Source organism: Hoplias malabaricus, chromosome 7 (genome assembly GCF_029633855.1).
Source record: "Hoplias malabaricus isolate fHopMal1 chromosome 7, fHopMal1.hap1, whole genome shotgun sequence".
In the NCBI taxonomy this organism is placed as follows: domain Eukaryota; kingdom Metazoa; phylum Chordata; class Actinopteri; order Characiformes; family Erythrinidae; genus Hoplias; species Hoplias malabaricus.
This window is the reverse complement of record NC_089806.1, coordinates 25,778,974-25,799,846: the sequence shown is the minus strand read 5'-3', so window position 1 is coordinate 25,799,846 and position 20,873 is coordinate 25,778,974. Positions and strand designations below refer to the sequence as shown.

General features: G+C 39.0%; 1 protein-coding gene across 2 annotated transcripts; it reads left to right on the top strand.

Moving 5' to 3' along the window:
- Positions 1–7,320: 7,320 nt before the first annotated feature.
- On the top strand, positions 7,321–17,254 carry si:ch211-63o20.7 (Serine/threonine-protein kinase pdik1l-B-like). 2 transcript variants are annotated; one of them, XM_066677321.1, is made up of 4 exons: positions 7,321–7,454; positions 9,964–10,651; positions 13,259–13,484; positions 16,520–17,254. In XM_066677321.1, the coding sequence occupies exons 2-4, from the start codon at positions 10,037–10,039 to the stop codon at positions 16,768–16,770; spliced, it is 1,092 nt and encodes a 363-aa protein (XP_066533418.1). In that variant the 5' UTR covers positions 7,321–7,454; positions 9,964–10,036; the 3' UTR covers positions 16,771–17,254. The 2 variants fall into 2 exon arrangements, with proteins under 2 accessions (XP_066533418.1, XP_066533417.1); XM_066677320.1 differs by having other exon boundaries at positions 7,324–7,464.
- The last annotated feature ends 3,619 nt before the right edge of the window (positions 17,255–20,873 follow it).

The window sequence follows — 20,873 nt, the reverse complement described above, 5'->3', positions numbered from 1 at the left end:
ACTTAAAATTTATAATACCCCTTTCACACATGAACGTTAATCCAAAAATTTTCCGGAGTTTACCCGGAGGAGCTATATGTGTGAACGTGACCACCCGTAACATTCGTCCTGGTTCTTACCCGGACTTTTTCCTCCTCGAGCCCTAGTAAATGTTCCCGGTAAAGTCAGAGTCAGCGCATGTGAGAACGGCGCGGTAAATGTTCCGGAGTTTCCTGCATGCGCTGCACGCCTAAAGCACGTGTTTCATCTCCAGCTGCGATTGCGCACCTGAGGCAGAAAATCTCCCGCTGTGAGCTGCACGTGGACATCTCCGGACAGAATACTCCAGAGCTTCTCTAGAAAATCTCCGTGTTCATGTGTGAAAGAGACATACCTTACAGCAAACCTTTATTTGAAAAAAGTGCAGATTTTTTTTTTCAAAAATGTGCCAATTAAATGCTGTAGTTAATTTCATAATCATAATAAACCGTTCCTTGACTGTTGGTCCTGCCTCAAGTTTAGCTGCTTCATTAATCAGCCATCCAAAGTAAAATGCATCTAGGCCAAGCTTTTTTTCTTAATTAGCTCTCTAGCTTTGCTCTCTAACTTCTCTAGTATGCATATGCCACACTCAAGAAGAATGAACACCAGACTTTAGCTCACTGAGCACATCCTCCTCCAGATAATGCAGCTAGGATCTTGGTACATTCACAGTAGAAGGAAGAATTGATCTCTCTAAATGTCATTACATAATTTAAAACTATTTTCATAACTGTTGTTATCATTTATAGTGACACAGTAATTATCCAGTTTAAGGCCACATTAAGAGGTGCATTGATTTATTGACATAAGCAAAGCAAAATCGTGAGCCATAAAATACTTGCAAATGGAGTACACATTTAAGTATAGTCTACTCTAAAGGAGCAGATACTCCGTTTTGGAAATAGATCACATAATCCATGTTACATACAGTCCATTACTCCCAACACTGTTTTGTTCATTCATACAAGTTTTGCTGAAGCCCTGTTGTGACAATGGCCTGTGCCTGCTCATATACTCATGCCTGCCATGTTTTGGCACTAGTCAGTTTGCACATAAGTCGAATGTAATTTTTCCTGTCGAAACATGTGTTTCTTAGTCATGCTATGTGGCAAGACAACCTGCAAAACTACTGGTACCACTGAAAGTACTCCAGAGAGATACAGAGTTTTTAAAGAGGAAATGTACAAATCTCATGTAATTTTCCGGGCAAAGGGGATTTTCAGAATAATGTAACTTGTCGAGTGCCAAACAAATTCATGACAACTAGTGCAACTGGTTCATGGAAAATGTACCTTTATGATTAAATGCACACTCTATTTCCTGAAACTCTTGAAAAGCTAGTGGCATCAAATACATGCAAACGTTTTTTTCTCAAAATGCATTTGATGTGAGCTTCCTGCATTGCTTCTGTGGTACCCTAACTGAAACATTCAGTCTATTAGCCGACGTTAAATTCATGTCCCAATCCCTGTTTCTCCATGCTATTTAGTAACTTATATTCAGTGTGAGTCTGATTTGTGATCAACAGATGTGATAAGGCTGAAGGGATGGTAGAATGAAAAAACCTATTTCATGAGAATAGGAAAGTGTGACAGGATTTTCATCAGTTGTGCATAACACATAATAAGATGAGGGTGTACGTGCCCTTATGATTTCCCGGAGGGAAGAATCTGTTTTTGAAATCATGCCTTCACAGGAATAAATATTCCTCTTCACACTTCACTGCATGTAAGTCTTTTTTTCCAGAACATTAAGTGACATACCATTTCAGTTAATGCTTTTTTCATCACTTAGATCCTAGTGTACTAAGTTGTTATTGTTGAAACTTACATTTAGTAAGTTATTAACAGTTTTTTTTCACACAACCTACCTTCCACAACAAATTTGGATGACATTGTCATTTTACAGAACTTATAAATGACCAAATATATATTTACCAATATTCTACTGATGTTAAGCTTGTAACAGTTATGAAGCACTAAAGGTCCAATCACATCAGTGCTTTAGATATTATAAATTCCCCTTTTCTCCACAAGTTTACAAAGTCCTTGGGGTCTAAATGAAACTTCTGTAACATGCTTTTGTCAAAATATTACAAGGATTAAACAACACAGCATCATTCTCCTCTTCTAAACAGTCCTGGTCAGAACTTACTTGTACTTTCCTGAGTTTTTTTTTTCAAAAGGTAATACTATTATTTCTCATTAAATATTTTACAGTTAATGCTCTACATACTAACAAGGTCTATCCCGAGAACTCATACACAGGTTCAATTTGTTCCCAGGTTCAACAATGTTAGCCGAGATATCCAGTATGGTAGTCAGTATATGGCATATATCACTGTACAGTAATAATGTTTCCATCAAGACAGCTTGATCTCTGTACATGAAATAAAGTGTATAACAAACAAACATCTGTAAGCTTTCCTTTAAAAAAGCACACCAGATTGACCCTAAATGGCTATTGGAGATGTGTTACTGGTTGCAGGAGGAGGAGGAAGTCTTGCCTTGTTCCATTCTCTCCATTATTTTAACATTTATTTTAACATTAGTTTCCATTGTGATGGCCTGGCACTTTTTAGCACTACAACATGGCATACCATTTGATTAAAATCCATTAGATACGTTCACTTGAACATTTAATATAGTCTTAGTTCACACGTAAATAAGTTATATGTGTAGATGGCAAAAATGTATGTTTAGTCACATATTTTATTATTTTACATATTTTACATGTCTATGATTCTAAAAGGTTTTGGCTTCAATGGCATGGCAAAGGCATGTGACTACTGTCAATGTTTACACAAAGCATGGTATCCCACAAATAGTCAGGAGGCATAGACTCCAATAAAACTTATGCACTGTACAATTTAAAATTTTGCCAGTTGAAGTTTCTTATGGAGATAACTAAGTGTACTGAAATAAACAATCCTTTAACTCAATTACCTTTTAGCCATTCCTATGAATTGCTTTGTGGTTTTTCACATTATATTTAAGCAGTTCCACTGAATTTCTTTGATTCTCATTAAGTAAGTAATTTTTGAGTGGAGTTATTATTAGATTATTATTAGATTATTATTTTGAGTGCAGTTATTAATAGAACAAAGGAATAATAATTTTCACTTACTTCTCACTGCAGCCAATTTTAAAATTCATTTCTATGGAATTTGTCACAAGGAGTGTTAGTTCCCTTCACTGGCTTCGAGTAGCTGCTTGCATTAGATTTAAAACCCTGATGCTGAGTCTAGATAGGACCAGAGTCTCCCTATATAATGGCAATTGTCAAATCATGAATCATAATTTTAACACACTGTCCTTCAAGTCTCATGGAATACAAGCATCAATACTTTAACATAAATCCCAGATTGTGGAACAAAGTATTACTGGCCTTTAATGGTCCATGCAGCATCCTTCACTGTCTTTAAACACAAACGGAAGACTTTTTTTCCTAGCAGTATTTAAACAGTCCCTAATCATGCTCTTATTTATGTATATTGAATTGTTTTGAAATGTCTTGTATTACACTCTGTTTGACTTTCCTATCTGTACTGCCTGCTGACTTATGCTAAATGCCATAAATGAAAATGCACAACAGTTATAACACCACCACCAGTCGTCCAAATTACCAGCATAAAGTCTGTGGACAAATGCCCATCTGACACTGGATCGGGAATTACGGGTGTTATTATCCAATTTACACCCTTTTGCTACAGTAACAAAATCCACTGTTCTAGGAAGGCTTTAAAATAGATGTTGGAACATATCTGTAAAGATCTGATGGCATTTAGCTCCCAAGAATTCACAAATGTAGAGTTAAACTTTTTGCACTTGCTTAATTGCTTTGTGATTGGTCACATTTCTTCCCTAATTTAAAACCAAAAAGACCTAAAAAGTGGAAGAAGAGTAAAAATTTCAGATCAACAAGCTCTATATATTAAGTAGTTCCACTGCAGTTTTATGGTATTCAGTATGTGAGAAATGTTTGAGCCACTTCTGGGGAAATTACATATATTTCAATTTAATTTTATGAAATAACAACAGCAAAGTACAATAATCTTTAGAAATCCTGCCATCTTCTGGTGAACAAAACAAGAAATTTTCAACTCAAGCTTTCTAGCCATACACTGATCAGCTAAAATAGTAAAATTACCTACCTTGCATCAACCTTGCATTGTCCATTTTACCAGCCCCACTGACCATACTGAAGCACTTTGTATTTCTACAATTACAGACTGTAGTTCAACTAATGCATCTATTAGCCCACTCTCACCCCGTACTTCGAAGGTCAAGACCCCACATAGTCATCACAGAGAAGGCATTAATTGGATTGTAGATAATTCTCAGCACTGCCAAGTCATTGTAGTGGAGTGGATCAGACTCAGTTGTGCTAGGGTTAGAGATATTATACCCATTATGGTGCTTTTCCATTGCATGGTACCCACTTGACTCAGTTCTGCTTGGCTTAATGAATAGGGACTTACCATGATGTGTGAACTTTGCAGAGCACTGATTGGCAAGAGACTTATAATTCACCATGAATTGAAGACCTAAAGCACAATTATTCATTTATTCATTCATTGTCCTTAACCGCTTATCCAGTTCAGGGTCGTGGTGGGTCAGGAGCCTACCTGGAATCACTGGGTGCAAGGCAAGAACACACCCTGGAGGGGGCGCCAGTCCTTCACAAGGCGATAGATACACTCACACATTCACTCAAACCTATGGACACTTTCTGAGTCGTCAGTGCACCTACCAATGTGCGTTCTTGGACTGGGGAAACTGGAGCAAAACCCCAGAGGACACGGTGAGAACACAGCATACTCCTCACAGACAGTCACCCAGAGCGGGACTCAAACCCCCAACCCCAGATCCCTGAAACTGTGTGACTGCAACACTACCTGCTGCACCACTGTGCCACCCTTAAAGCACAATTAGCCATCTGTAAAATCACCAGTTTACAGCAGCGATCATATTTGTTTTTATCTGACACACACTCATAAAAAATACGCCATTGTCTTTTGACAACCTTGGTTGAAGTTCAAAAAATTCCAGCAACAGGTGAACATGCAACAAGGAACAAATGAGAAAAAAAGGTTTATTTTTAAATTGCGAATTATGAAAATATGCAAAAAACCCAAGCCAAATGGAAAAGGCCCAAAATTTGCAAAAACCCACAAATATTGCAAATAGATTTTTACATTCAGATAAGGTGTAAGTACAATATTACAGCAGTATTATGAGGGTGTAAGGTACAATACAAAGGCATTTGTGAAAATAAATGCTTGTATAAAACCCTGCCTGCTTTCTGCTCCAATATCTTCAGAACTTTAGTTATTTTGGTGAGCACCACTTGTGTCCTGGAAATGTGTTGGAATATTTCTGCTTTGAAGGCTGTCTCTAATGTGATTCTATTACAAACAGCTTAATTTACAAATACAGTGTTTTTAAGGCACTGACCTGTGAGACAGCAAGGCATCGAGGTTGCTTACTCCTGTGTCACACACTTCTACAAAATGGCGGAACAAGACCACATGATTTTTTACTTTATATGATTTTGTTAAATAAGGAGTTGCTGCTTTGTATGAATTAGTGGAGTCTAGTAATAAAAGATATGTATGAATGTTTTGGAATGGAGGGCTAGAAAATATTCACATCAAACACTGCAGAAAATTTTGGGAAACACTGAGACTCTATATCCAATGCACAAATCAAATCTCTTACCTTTACTCACCCATAGTAAGGCTCTAAATAATAGTTGTCCGTGTGCAGTTCCTGATAAACACGGTCTAAATTGATATCGCTGGATCAGTTAAACACTGATGCGGGTCAGGTTACACTGTAGGCTATGATGCAAGGTTTGTGTCAACGCATTGCCTATTAGGGAAGGCCACTGGGCTCAAAACGTTTTGACACAGGCATGTTAACATGTAATGAAAATTTTGTGTGTTAACACATATAATTTAGTTGTGATAATGAGGCCAAAATGTATGGAAGGCCTTTAGGCTCAAAACATGTTGACACATGCATATTAACATTTACAATTTATAATATATGCTTTAAATTGTTCAACAATATAATGTATTTATGTTTATACAAAATTTCCCAAAACACATTATTCAAAACATTAAAAACTTGAATGTTTTTATTTTTTGGTACATTAAGGCATTATGTTGCATTATGTTGTTTCAGCATTAACGCAATACCCCATTAAGTGGCAGTAAAGCATTATGATTCCCAATAGCCAAAAAATCCAAATACACAAACTTAACATGGTAACACACGTTCAAAGCGCGTTAACACGTAAATATATTCCTACGTGTTAACATGGACAATCCAACATGTTCTGAGCCCAACAGCCTTCCATAGCCTATGGAGTAGGTTTGACGTATAAATGGGGCTTTAGACTACAGTCTGTGAATATAGTGCACTTCTTTAAACTGTGCTGATGAAATACACAATTAGAAAACATGTCATTTTAATAATATGGGGTGATCATTTTAGATATCAATATATTTTATAGCACAAAAGTATAAAACGTTTTATATAAAAGTTAATAAATCCTCATTTACTTAATGGTGTTATGCCAAACAGAAACAAAGTTTCAACCACAGTTCCAGTCCCTAGTTGTTTTTTTGAGTAGATAAAAAAATGCTAACATCAGCGCAGACTAACTTCATAAAATAACTAAAACTGTCCATTTAGACTGTTTTCATTTGGAACCTGCAGTATGAGGACACATACACAGACCAAACAGCAACTGAACCTAAATCAATTTTTTATGGAGATACATACATGAAAAAAGATGTGGCCTGTCTATTTAACTCAATATTTTATTAGAAGAATACATATTTTAATGTTTATTTTTTCCTAAATTAAAAGCAAAATCTTAACATATTTCTAGTTAATTTGAGACAATATTATTACAACGGAAATAATGCAAAATATTTATTAAGCTTTACAACACACTTTGTTCATATGTAAAAAAAAAAAAAAAAGACGCTATATTCAAATATGTTTTTCCTGCGAAACAACAACCGTCGTCTTTATAAACTTTTACCATGTTTATGTGGAAAATTAGGACTGTGTCCAAAACTTATTTTAACTCCACCTTAGTGCACTACAGAGGGAGCAAAGAACCCTTTTAGATGCGGACGCAGACTACAGCCCTTTGATCCCATTGGTCAGATTTGAACAGTTGTTCCAAAACTAGATGCGGATTGGTAGAAATGTTGTGATGAAATCTTACTCTGACCAATGAGAGCTCAGTATTGTGTCGAACGCGGGAAAGTCTAAAGGTACGGAAGTTCCGGAAAAGTACTTGTTTATATTTGATTTGTGTTGTGAGTCAGTGTTTAACTGATCCAGCGATATCAGTTTAGACTGCGTTTATCAGGAACTGCACACGGACAAATATTATTTAGAGCCTTACTATGGGTGAGTAAAGGTAAGAGATTCGTGCATTGGATATAGAGAGAGAGCTTAAAGTTTCTATTTTTAAAAACATTTGACCGATTTATTTCCCCTGTGCTGCGGCCTTTTGTACTAATGTAACACATGTAGCTAGCGTTTTCACACTCGTCAGTTGCCAGTAAAAGATGCAGTAAGTTAAGTCTAACAAACCAAAAAATTGAATCTAAGAAATAATAGTTTATTAATATAACCTTTAAATAATCTAATAATGTAATATGTGCTTTGAACCAATAGTCCTGTCCTTTAATATACAGTTACACAAAGATTGTATTCATGCACGTTTAACGTCATCGCCAAGGGGCGTTATACCATATAATGTCATATTTATTGTTTTTTGTGTGTGTGTGTGTACCTGGACCTGGCACTGAGCCTGATGACGTTGAACTCACGTTCTTTTAACTTGGTATCATGTGATCTTATTTATTTACTAGTAGAGGTATCATAAGTGAAATAAGCAGTCAGTGCTTATATTTTGTGTGTATATATATATATATATATATATATATATATATATATATATATATATATATATATACACACAAAAAAATATATTTTCAGTATTGTAATTGCCACATTGCAGGACATGATGCGTTTCCAACAACATCTGTGGAAAGTACAGGATTTAGATACACTGACAGTTGTAGGCCAATTACAAACAGAGACAGTATAATCATTTTTTACTACCAAACTTCTTAAGTCTTAAGATGTTATGTGAGTGGAGCTGATGCTGCACTTCTCCATCTTATGCCTGGCCCACACATTTCTCTCAGATTTTTTGGTTCCTATTAGTTCTCAGAGTCCTCACACTATACAATTTGCCCCGAATGAAACGCCACACACTTTCTGAGTACTCATGCCCAACAGACAGCTCTGGTCCTCAACATCTGCTGGGTCACAAGATAGAGCTGTCACAATAACTGTAGTGTTGTAATACTGCGCTTTTGACCAGCCAACCTCAGGGAATGGCATGCAACCTTCACAGTCATGATGTACCCTTTTTTTTCTCTTCCTCCCCCAAGGTCTTTTTTTATCATAAAAATTTTGTCATGTTTCTCATCTATTGGCTTATGAACTGCCGATGCTGAACAGCTGAGTGTCAGTCTACATTTATTATTTTATAAAATGAAACCGTGGCAGCAGTCCTAGTCACAAAACCAAATGCAACTTCACTAGTTTGGGCTTTCAACCAAATGAAAAGGGAGCCAGCAAATTTAGATGAGGCAATGTGCTAAATCTGTGACAGAAAGGTCACTGTGAAACACAAAAATACATTGAATTTTAGATCTCATCTAGCTACCTATCATCCAACTATCAAAGCCTGGCTGCCACCAACAGCACCAAGTAGTGGAGCAACCACAAAATGAAAAGCTCAAGTCGGTTCCAGTTGACAGTTAGGAGTATAGCACTATAGTCAGGATAAAATAAATCATTTGGAGCTGTAATACCACATATTGCACTGTTGAGCCCAATTAAAACTTGGCAGATGGCAATGACAGTAACAACGAATTTCACACCCCACACTGCAGGGTTCTGATTCATACATATTGCAACGTTTCATATTTAAGATTCTCTCTCTGGGCAGCCCAAACTGCACTGGAAGAATAAAGATTGGACTATTGCCTACCCACACTACAGAAATTTCTGGGAAAGTCATTGTTTACAATCACCCTATATTTGGGAGGCCTTTTGTGATTGTTGGGAGGAGCAATGTCAGCCTGATTATCCTGTAGTGTGGGCCTGATATTATTGACAATCTTAACAGAAAAAGTTGCAGGTTCTGTTCTACAACGTAAACAGAGCAGCCAATGAAAATGTGAAGGGGAGTAGAACAGACACTGAGAAAATCTGAGAGAACACCCAAGAGGAGCGAGAGCACCTGTCTGATTGTTTTTTTTTTTAAAAAAAGGCGACTCGGCAGTACTAAACTCTTTTATCCATACTTGCTTTTAAAATATATAGTATCATATATTTTTGTTGGTGGTTGTCACAAAATGAAAATTTGCACTGTTCACATTTTCATGAGATAGGTACCAGAGGTCTGCCTAATATTTATTTTACTCCACTCTTGTTAATTTTGTAATGTCAGAGTATATTTTGCTGAAAAATTGTGAAACAGTAAAATAATGTGACAATATACAAATAATAGGCAGTTATGTTTTCAGTCTTATCTAAAAATAATTTTGTATGTCATTGAAGCCTGGCTTTAGAATAATGTGAATTAATTTATTCATTGTCTGTAACCACTTATCTAGTTCAGAGTCGCGGTAGGTCTGGAGCGTACCCGGAATCAGTCGGCACAAGGCAGGAACACACCCTGGAGTGGGTGCCAGCCCTCCACAGGGCTAATGTGAATTAATGTTTTTTTTATATTTTACTAAAAAAACTGTCTGAAATTGTATTATCTGAACTGTCAGCTGTAGCTTGTATTACAGCTGTGTCATCCTTTAACTTTTCTTTTAAATTACTTTTGCAGATGAATAAATTTTCAGCAGCCATCTATGAATCGCAAGTAATCCACTGACAGTACAAGCTCATAAAGATCTAAGATGGACAAGGTCTACACCTTGCAGCGGGAGGTGGGCAGAGGCAGTTATGGAGTAGTTTTCGAAGGTCGTGTGACAGAAACTGGATGGTGGGGTCGACGGGGGGACACAGTGGCTATTAAACGCCTCCCTTGCTGTAGCCCAGAAAGCATTGAACTCTACTTGCAAGAACTGTGGGCTATGAGAGCCACAGCCAGGAGTCATCCTAATGTCATTGCTCTGTACAACTGCTTCCTGCAGACTGGACCTAAAACTCTACAGCCTCTCAAATCAGGCAGGCTGCCACTGGACCTTGTGGAGAGTGCCCTCAAAGGGAGAGTGGTGGACAAAGACTCAAAAAGCCAAAGGAGGAACATGTCAAGATCGAGGAGAAGGCTAATATCAACAGAAGAGGTGTCCAAGCGGTGCTTTGCCTTGTGGTTAGTGATGGAGTACTGTGACGGAGGAGATTTAAACCAGTATATACTATCCAGGTGCCCTGATGTCCAGCGCAACCACCAGGTCATACAGCAGCTCAGTAGCGCTATGGCTTTTCTGCATGGACTAGGGATAGTACACAGAGACTTAAAGCCAGACAATGTTCTTGTCTGTCTCACCAAATCTGGGCCAGTGGTCAAGGTATGCTTTAAGTTTAGTGCAGTATATTTGTCAATGTGTTTTTGGTTTTTGTGACATGATATTACAAATGGTCACTAATGTGCAAAAATGTCTTTTCTTGATGTTTAAAGCCATGCATACACTGTGTTTTTTAGCTCATTTTTAAGCCAAGTGTGGTAGTCGCTGACTACTGTCTGATCAAGTCTAATTTCAGCTTCATTGAATGTTGTTTGAAGTGCAGTGTGAGGGAAGAAGCAATGTCCAGTTATCTGTCCAAATGAGCAAACTGTCAAATGGCCAGCTGTATGAGTGGATTGCTTACATTTTGCAAAATGTTGGTCACTGTACTTGCAGTCTGAGAATCTCGCAAGTGCAAATTACTTACAATACAATCTCATAAATAGGTTTGTGTGTCATACAAGACTAACATACACAAAACTAACTGAAGGCGGTTTTGAGCAGCGGCAAGTGCAGTAAACCTGTATCATACCTAGCGATGCTCCACCCACACATAGACAAGAATCTGCTATCTTTCTTTAGTGCATTAACCTAGTCAAACTGGATTCAGGATTCTGCCAGCTGATGGCAGGTATCTGCATTTCTTTATATATACGTTTCTGCACATCTTTGGTTCTGTTTTCATTCTGAGACTTATTTATTCATTCATTCATTATCTGTAACTGCTTGCCTACCAGGAATCATTGGGCGCAAGGCAGGAATACACCCTGGAAGGGGCGCCAGTCCTTCACAGGGCAACACACCCTCACACTTATGGACACTTTTAAGTCGCTAATCCACTTACCAACGTGTGTTTTTGGATCATGGGAGGAAACCAGAGCACCTGGAGGAAACGCACGTGGACACAGGGAAAACACCCCAAACTCCTCACAAACAAGTCACCCGGAGTGGGACTGAACCCACAACTTTCAGGTCCCTGGAGCTGTGTGACTGCACCACTACCTGCTGACACCATATGTCTGAGACTACCTTCTTTGAAATAGTAGGCGTGTGATTCGTCAAATGACCTTTTTCTTGTCAGCTGGTTCTGATGTCACGAAAGGATCACAAAAGATAAAGTGTAGGTGTGCTCAAATTCTATAAAATACAAATAAAAAACAGTTAAAAACGGAGTAAAGATTGAGAGGTGTGGTTTGGTTATGAGAGACAGTTAGGGCCGGGAATTTTGAGATTGGTAGTTTAAAAGCATCAGCATTGATTTCAAACCTTACTGGTAAAAAGTGACATGTTTTAGGTTCAGAAAGAGCTAGATGAAAAAATGTGAGTAGTAGTTTACCTCTAGGATGAGTTTTAAAAAATTAGTTTTCATAATATTATGTATTGGGGCAGCAGGTAGTGTCGCAGTCACACAGTTCCAGGGACCTGCAGGTTGTGGGTTTGATTCCTGCTCCGGGTGACTGTCTGTGAGGAGGTGGTGTGTTCTCCCCGTGTCCGTGTGGGTTTCCTCCGGGTGCTCCGGTTTCCTCCTACAGTCCAAAAACACACATTGGTAGGTGGATTGGCGACTCAAGTGTGTGTGTGTGTGTGTTGCCCTGTGAAGGACTGGCGCCCCCTCCAGGGTGTATTCCCGCCTTGCGCCCAATGATTCCAGGTAGGCTCTGGACCCACCTTGACCCTGAACTGGATAAACGGCTACAGATAATGAATGAATGAATGAATGAATTATATTATTGCAAGGCTTCTCAAGATTTTTTTTTTCCAGTTCACATCCTTTTTGACAGAAAATATTTTGTAAATTGTTCTCCCCGTGTCCGCGTGGGTTTCCTCCGGGTGCTCCGGTTTCCTCCCACAGTCCAAAAACACACATTGCAGGTGGATTGGTGACTCAAAAGTGTCCGTAGGTGTGAATATATGTGTGTGTGTGTCTGTGTTGCCCTGTGAAGGACTGGCGCCCCTCCAGGGTGTATTCCCGCCTTGTGCCCAATGATTCCAGGTAGGCTCTGGACCCACCGCGACCCTGAATTGGATAAACGGTTACAGATAATGAATGAATGAATGAATATTTTGTAATAAAATGGATATAAGGAGAAAGTGTAGAAATATGCTGTTGTAGGTCTACAGCAGCAATGAGTGTTTTGTGTGCATCAGTTCTCTGGTAAACAACTAACAATCTTAGACATTTTATTCGGACAGTAATTCAGAGAAAAACTTTCAGAGAAGTACCATAATATAAAAGAACATAAAAAAATATCATTCACTCAAGGTTTGCTACATTGGAAACAACAGGAAAAAATGTGACATATCTGTAGTTGATCTTATATGAACCAAAGGAAACACAGCAGTGTACAGAAACAATTTCGTTTAAAGTTTTTGTGTCTGGCTGCTATGTGTAAATAGCGAGTTTAATGTGGAATGATGATTGGTTGGTGGGTCCACACATGAGGACTAGTAATGTGTGTTGTGGCCAAGAAACCATTTAGTAGAAGCATTCGCAGATTTTCATCTTCCAGATAAATGCCTTCAGGGCTTACCTTTATTTGGTTGCAGGAATAAAATTTGTGGAATATAGAAGACAACCAAATAAATTAATCAAAACTTTACTTGAACAGCAGAAATCATTCATTTAGGATCTATTCAGGTACTGATAACTTTATCCTAAATTTATTCCAGGTGGCCGACTTTGGCCTCAGCAAGATGGTGGAAAGCCCCACGGATGGAGAACAGAGCAGACTGGCCCTCTCCTCTACATGTGGCTCAGACTTTTACATGGCCCCTGAGGTGTGGGCTGGCCGCAACTACACAGCTCAAGCGGACATCTTCTCCTTGGGTGTGCTTTTTTGGGCCGTACTGGAGAGGATAACTTTCATTGAAGATGGTTCGAACCAGGAGCAGCTGGGTGAGTTATTGGGCACTGTTGAAATCATGATGGTTTATTTGGTAGGTTAGAATATGAGAATATTGTCAGTAAGGCATTTGGATTTTCCTCTAAGATCCTTGAAGTGAAGTGCACACTTTCATGACATTATTGAGTGAACAAAAGTAGTGCTAAAGACACTGGAAACACAAAGAAAGATTGGGACCTTCTTAGCTCAGTTCCTCTTTAAAGAAATGAAAGCACCATTTTAAGCACCACAAGGTACTATTTTTTTAATTAAAATTACAGCTTCAAAATCATTGAAGCTTCACTGGCCTGTAATATGGAGAATAGAGCCTCTGCTTTTGCTACTCCAGGCTCTGCACTGTATCTTTTGGAAAAGGATAGGGAATCCCCCACGCCTGATTTCAGGCCATTTTGGTTAAAGTGAATTACACTGCAGCTGTAAGGGGAAGCCAGGAGTACAAGTACAAAATGTTATCTAGTGTTCCTTTAACTGTCCAAGTTACCAATGTCATATAAAATGGCTCTCTTTCCCCCTCACCAGTACATTTTGTACTACAGTGAAGAGGATAGATTTGGCTCTAGTGTTTTTTGTGGTGCAATTGCAAAATGATGCAGAAAAACCATGCATGAGTGTAAACACAGTGGCATAGGGCAAGTTATGGTGCGAGTCAAAGCAGAAATATAAATCTGCATTTTTGTCTTATTGAGAGGGGGAAGGGAACTGAGGCCCAGAGTTCTGCAAAGACTGCTGAGTTTTGCTCATTTTTACCTTCTCTAAAACATCTGCTTAAACTAGCAGTTAATTCTTGTTGAATCAAGTATAAATCAAGGTTCACTCCTCTGTGTCTGTATTTAGCCCTTCAAAACCATCCAGCGCCCCTGTGTGTGTTAATATAAACCTCATTCTAAAATACTTTTTATACACTTGTATAAGAAAGTGTTATTTGAACATTTTTAGCTATAGGCTAAAACCTTACCTATCACCTGACTACCAAAGCAGTCTCCTTCCAGTTCTTCCAGTTACTAATGGAATGTCAATGTACTGTTATTGAGCCCATTTTGATAATGCTTGACTCCAAAGTGACCCTTTTCACTGCATTTGAACCCCATCCGAATGACGTCTATGCTTTGTGTAGATATTGTGGCATTTGGAGCCCAATAATACGGTGTATTATCAGTGATAGACTGAAGTGGTCTGAGTAGAGGCTTGGGATAGAGTGCCCAGGCAATTCAGACAACAATGTAATTACTCTGCTTCTGCTCCCATCTGCCCAAAGCTAGCGACCACAAAGGTCAGATGTCTCAGCCCATTTATTAGAAACAATTAAGAGCCTTCTATGTTTTTTTTTTTTTTCCCTCCCCCTCCTCCAACTTCCATCCATCAACTGCACCGGGTGAAATTGTTTTTCTTGTGCTGTAATGAATACCAATGAACTGCAACTTGAACAACAGGTCTGACCCTGAGGTACTCTTCATTTAACCCGTTGAACCCATGGCTTATTAGTTATTGACCAAAGGACATATTACTTTGTAATTAGTATAAAACTAATATGCAAGCTATGGTGTTCTAAAAGTAAGGGACTAAAGTCTAAGCTAAGTATATATCCTTTAATGCGTCTAATCAGACAGGCTTGGATTAGCTCAAGCTGCTAATTTTCTTTGTTGAATAATGTGGTTTAGTTACTTTTTGCTGATGCCAAGGAAAGGTGGAAATATACAGGGGTTGGACAATGAAACTGAAACACTTGGTTTTAGACCACAATAATTTATTAGTATTGTGTAGGGCCTCCTTTTGCGGCCAATACAGCGTCAATTCGTCTTGGGAATGACATATGCTGGTGGAGGAAAACGTTTCCTGAAAACTTCCTCCAAAACATTTAGATCTGGTGACTGTGCAGGCCATGGGAGATGTTCAACTTTACTTTCATGTTCATCAAACCAATCTTTCACCAGTCTTGCTGTGTGTATTGGTGCATTGTCGTCCTGATACACGGCACCGCCTTCAGGATACAATGTTTGAACCATTGGATGCACATGGTCCTCCAGAATGGTTCGGTAGTCCTTGGCAATGACATGCCCATCTAGCACAAGTATTGGGCCAAGGGAATGCCATGATATGGCAGCCCAAACCATCACTGATCCACCCCCATGCTTCACTCTGGGCATGCAAAAGTCTGGGTGGTACGCTTCTTTGGGGCTTCTCGACACAGTAACTCTCCTGGATGTGGGGAAAACAGTAAAGATGGACTCATCAGAGAACAATACATGTTTCACATTTTCCACAGCCCAAGATTTACGCTCCTTGCACCATTGAATCCGACATTTGGCTTTGGCATGAGTGACCAAAGGTTTGGCTATAGCAGCTCGGCCGTGTATATTGACCCTGTGGAGCTCCTGACAGACAGTTCTGGTGGAAACCGGAGAGTTGAGGTGCACATTTAATTCTGCCGTGATTTGGGCAACCGTGGTTTTATGTTTTTTGGATACAATCCGGGTTAGAACCTGAACATCCCTTTCAGACAGCTTCCTCTTGCGTCCACAGTTAATCCTGTTAGATGTTTCCTTCTTGGTGGTATGCTGACATTACCCTGGATACCGTGGCTCTTGATACATCACAAAGACTTGCAGTCTTGGTCACAGATGCACCAGCAAGACATGCACCAACAATTTGTCTTCTTTTGAACTCTGGTATGTCACTCAGAATGTTGTGTGCATTGCAATATTTTGAGCAAAACTGTGCTCTTACCCTCTGCTAATTGAACCTTCACACTCTGCTCTTACTGGTGCAATGTGCAATTAATGAAGATTGGCCACCAGGCTGGTCCAATTTAGCCATGAAATCTCCCACACTAAAAGGACAGGTGTGTTTCAGTTTCATTGTCCAACCCCCTGTATATATTTTATTGGTCCATTATTTGTGTTCTTGGTGTTGAGAAAAAGCCAATGACTGATCGCCCCAATTAAGTGGCTGTAAGTTTGTTTACTTATGGAGATGATTAAAGTCAGAATTAATTAAACCAATTTAAATGTTTATGTTGTGTACACTGCAGGAGCGTATGTGGAGCGAGGCCGCTGGATCACTCCTCTGGGGGAAGCTTTGTGTCAGAACCCAACCCTGCAGCTGGTCATTCCTATGAGGGCCCGCCGTGCCCCACCACTGCCCCATCCTCCCAGCCCTGCCCTCTGCACACTACTGTTTGACATGCTGGCCTCTGACCCTGACGCCCGACCCACTGCATTTAAGCTGGAGGAGAGAGTTCACCTAGCCATTAATCTCGAGTCACCTTCAAATTCGGTTTAGGAGTTTTACAGCCTCTCCTGTACAATGTGGACAGCCTGCTGGGCACTCCAGTACTGTATGTAGTCGTTTGCAAATTTAGGCACTCTGGGATAGGATGAAATGTTAACATATACCTGCCAATTTTAGTGTGCAATATATGTTTTTCTGATGAATTTAAAATGGTAGTTATAAAAATATATTAAATGTAGCCTGTGAAAAAATAATACATTTGCCTTGTTTCACTTCTTACAGGATTTTTCCTACAGCAAAATGTGTAAATTGACCAGTGGTGTTTAAATATTTGCATATGGCTGTATTAATCCAGATTTTGTGCTGTTTCTTTGGTTGGTCTTTTATGTATGTATGTATGTATGTATGCTGTTTTTTAGATCTTCAAATCTCTGGCCAAGTACAAATAAATTCTTGAAATATTAATTGTCCTCACATACTTAATGCAAGTATAAACAGCTGGCTTTCATTGTTTGACATTACACTGAACTTGTATGTAAAGTTTACATATTTATTTAAATAATTAAAATGTATGCTGTGTATTCCATGTCTGTATGGGTTCTCTGTGGGTGCTCCAGTTTCAGTCCAACAACACTTGGCTGTGGGGGGATGCAGGTAGTGTCACTGTCGCACAGTTCCAGGGGTTGTGGGTTCCAGCCCTGCTCTGGGTGACTAGACTAGCACTTTTTTTTGGCCTTGCTGTAGTTACAAAAAACTCTCAGGGGTCTTGTCAGAGATCATAATGCGGCAAATGAAGAATTCAGCATGGTCACGCCACAAGTCTGCATTATTTTGACAGTGCTTTAAAGTGGCTGATGGAGCCACTGGAAGCGACTGCAAGCTTTGAAGTCGCTTGGCTGATGGAGCATTTCCAACCCTGAGACCGAATAGGGGATTTAGGGGGGGTTCTTCCTGAAGGCTGTGAAAATGCAGCTTCCCACTTATCGCTCGCTTCGATCACCTGTGTCCTTTCTACAGATTGAAATGGCTGCTGGAGCTGTACCCCTGAAGTTATTGGCCACTCTCTTTCCCATTGGTCTGTGCATGCAGTGTGGGCTGTCAAATGGCTTTTTCTGTTTGGAGACTGCACTCTGTCTTCCAAAGGAAATTAAACTTGAATTTGATTGTTGATTATACATGCCAGGGTCCAAAACAGTTTTGCTGAACTGTCATTTATCAGCACAAGGAAAGGGCAGGGTTAATATTTTCCAGTTAAATAGGAGTGCACATAGCAAACAGTACGGAAATAATAATGAAAAAAAAATCTGGGGCATTCTGATCTTTGGATTTCTGTACTCAGCCTTTACTTTTAAAGAGTTTGACTTCTGTTGATCAATCATTTCTTCTGACATCAAGGGTACAGGTAGTTTTGTTCCCTCCTTTGTTGCATTTAGAACAGTGTTTTTAACCCTGCTCCTGGGGGCACCCTGCCTTGCACATTTTAGGTGTTTCCCTTCTTTACCACACCCACTGCAACTCTGAAATGACTTGTTCACCAACTGATAAGTTGAATAGTGTGTTGGGATGAAGGAAAGCAATAAATGGGCAGGGTACCTCCAGGACAAGGGGTGGGCATCTACCCTTCAGTGCAAGGCTAGATGCTGAAACACTGCTCTTATGCTCAGGGAGCATAAAATTGCATTTATTCTGGGTCTCAAACACCACTATCTCTTTTCAAATGTATTTTTATAATAGGGCTGGACAGTAATTTTATATCAATATATCACAAAAATATTTCAATAACAATGATAAGATTTTTAAACACATTAATTCAATATACATTATATTATTTAGGGTGGCACACTGGGGCAGCAGGTCACACAGCTCCAGGGACCTGGAGCTTGTGGGTTCAAATCCTGCTCCGGGTGACTGTGAGGAGTTGGTGTGTTTTCACCGTGTCTGCGTGGGCTTCCTCCGGGTGCTCCGGTTTGCTCTTGTGGTCCAAAAACACTGATAAGTGGTCTGGTAACTCAAGTGTCCATAGGTGTGTGAGTGAGTGAGTGTGTGTCACCCTGTGAATAAATGGCGCACCCTCCAGGGTGTGTTCCTGCCTTGCGCCCAGTGACTCTGGGTAGTATGGAAGCAAATCTGTCTTATCAGACATTGAAATATTACCACCTTTGAATTTGTGGTACTGATTTTTTTTTTTTTGCACTAAAATTATGCATCTGAATATAATTGCTCTTGAATAGAAGTCGTGAATTTTCAAGAACACGTTTTCACTGTTATTATTCAAGGTTAATAAATTCAGATAAAAAAATTCAAGCTCAAAAAAATTCAAACAATATATTTCCAAGTTGCTCAAATTCGTTAGACGAAATTCAGATACCAAAATACGAGTTATCCCGAAATACAACTTCCATACTGTGGAAAAACTACACGTTTAGCTTCATTCCACGGATATTATCTCTTTCATATCTTTTCATCTCTTTTTATCAAAGCGTCTCAAAAATCGGAAAAAGCTCACTAAAGACACAATATAACAGACTATTGATATTCTGAAGATGACGAAATTGTACTGTGGAAATGTTTTGTCATGGCCCTGTGAACATAGCATGTGATATGACAGAATGTGGAAATGAACTTTGGAGTAAATGTCCTATGGCATTTTTATTTTTTAGTTGTCTGATTATCAAGAATCTGAAATTGATATAATTACAAGAAGGTGTAATACAAATATAATATCTCAATTTCAGATTCTTGATAATCTGAGGATCTAGCGGCGACAGAATGCAACTAGTGCAGCATTTAAGGTGAAAGAGAAAATCCTAGTGAATCAATTGCTCATCCTTGGTATCCCGGATGTGTGTCTGAATTTTTTGTAACTTGTATTTTGGTATCTGAATTTCATCTACCGAATTTTAGAATTTTAGAAATGTTAGAATTTTTCTGAGCTTGAATTTTTTATCTGAATTTATTAACCTTGAATAATAACAGTGAAAACGTGTTCTTGAAAATTCACGAGAAGAGATGCAAAATTTCAGTGCAAAAAAAATTCAGTGCTACAAATTCAAAGGTGGTAATATTTTAAAGTCTGATGACACAGATTTGCTTCCATAGGGTAGGCTCCAGACCCAACGTGACCCTGAACTGGATAAGCGGTTACCGATGATGAATGAATGAATTATATTATTTACAGCATTTGTCACTGACTAATGTTCATTAAAGAGAACCGTCGTCAGCTCATTGCACTCAATTTAAAATTACTTAAAAAAGCCAACAGTTGTATGTTTGATGGTAATGTCAAGTTTCTTGTTTTTTTTCTTGGCAGTTTTTCTGTGGCTTTTATCATTTTCATTGTATCTGTATTAGAATATGTTATTGACAGTGACTAAGAAATATACTGTGATGTACATTTTGGCCACATCATCCATCCCTTTTTAACAGTGAACCATCGCTCGACAAAAAAAATAAAAATAAATAAACAAAAATCAATGTGTCCAATCTAAGGGACACTGAACACTTTTGATGCTCCAAAACAAACTAATATCTGTATCTGTCCTTGCTAATGTTCGCACATTTGAATGGCATCAAAACATCCCAGAAATGTTCCGCGATCTTGTATATAATAATACATTTATTTTCAGAAGAAACGCTGGATGAGCAGGTGTCCAAACCCCTGGCCATATCATTTAATAGAAATTCCTCATTTAAGAGATGTTTAGAACTGAACAGTATTTCTAAGCAGTAACTGATGCCTTTCTTTTTGGTTTGCCTGAACGTTTTGAGTAGAACACAATTCCCGTATTTGTGTATCCTTTCTGTAAAGATGTGACTGAAGTGCATAAGCCCTGGAACGGGTATGCAGGAATCACGAGGTAAAGATGAGGTCCACTGGTTTCTGAGACTGCAAAAAATGAATGGGCTGCTGAGGATTAACCTCATGCCCTTCACCCAGGATGTGATACCTCTCTGCACCTCTTAATCCATGACATTTCCCATTCCAGACACTGCAGCCTTTCCCTGGTGCTCCCAGCCACTCACAGATCAAACCCAGGGTCGGTTTTTCTCGACCCTGGGGCCAAATCAGCCACAGGTTGTCTCTGTGCTCATATTCTCCACACCATCCGTCTTCATCAGAGGAACTGGAACAGTAACCATACAAATTCAGTTAG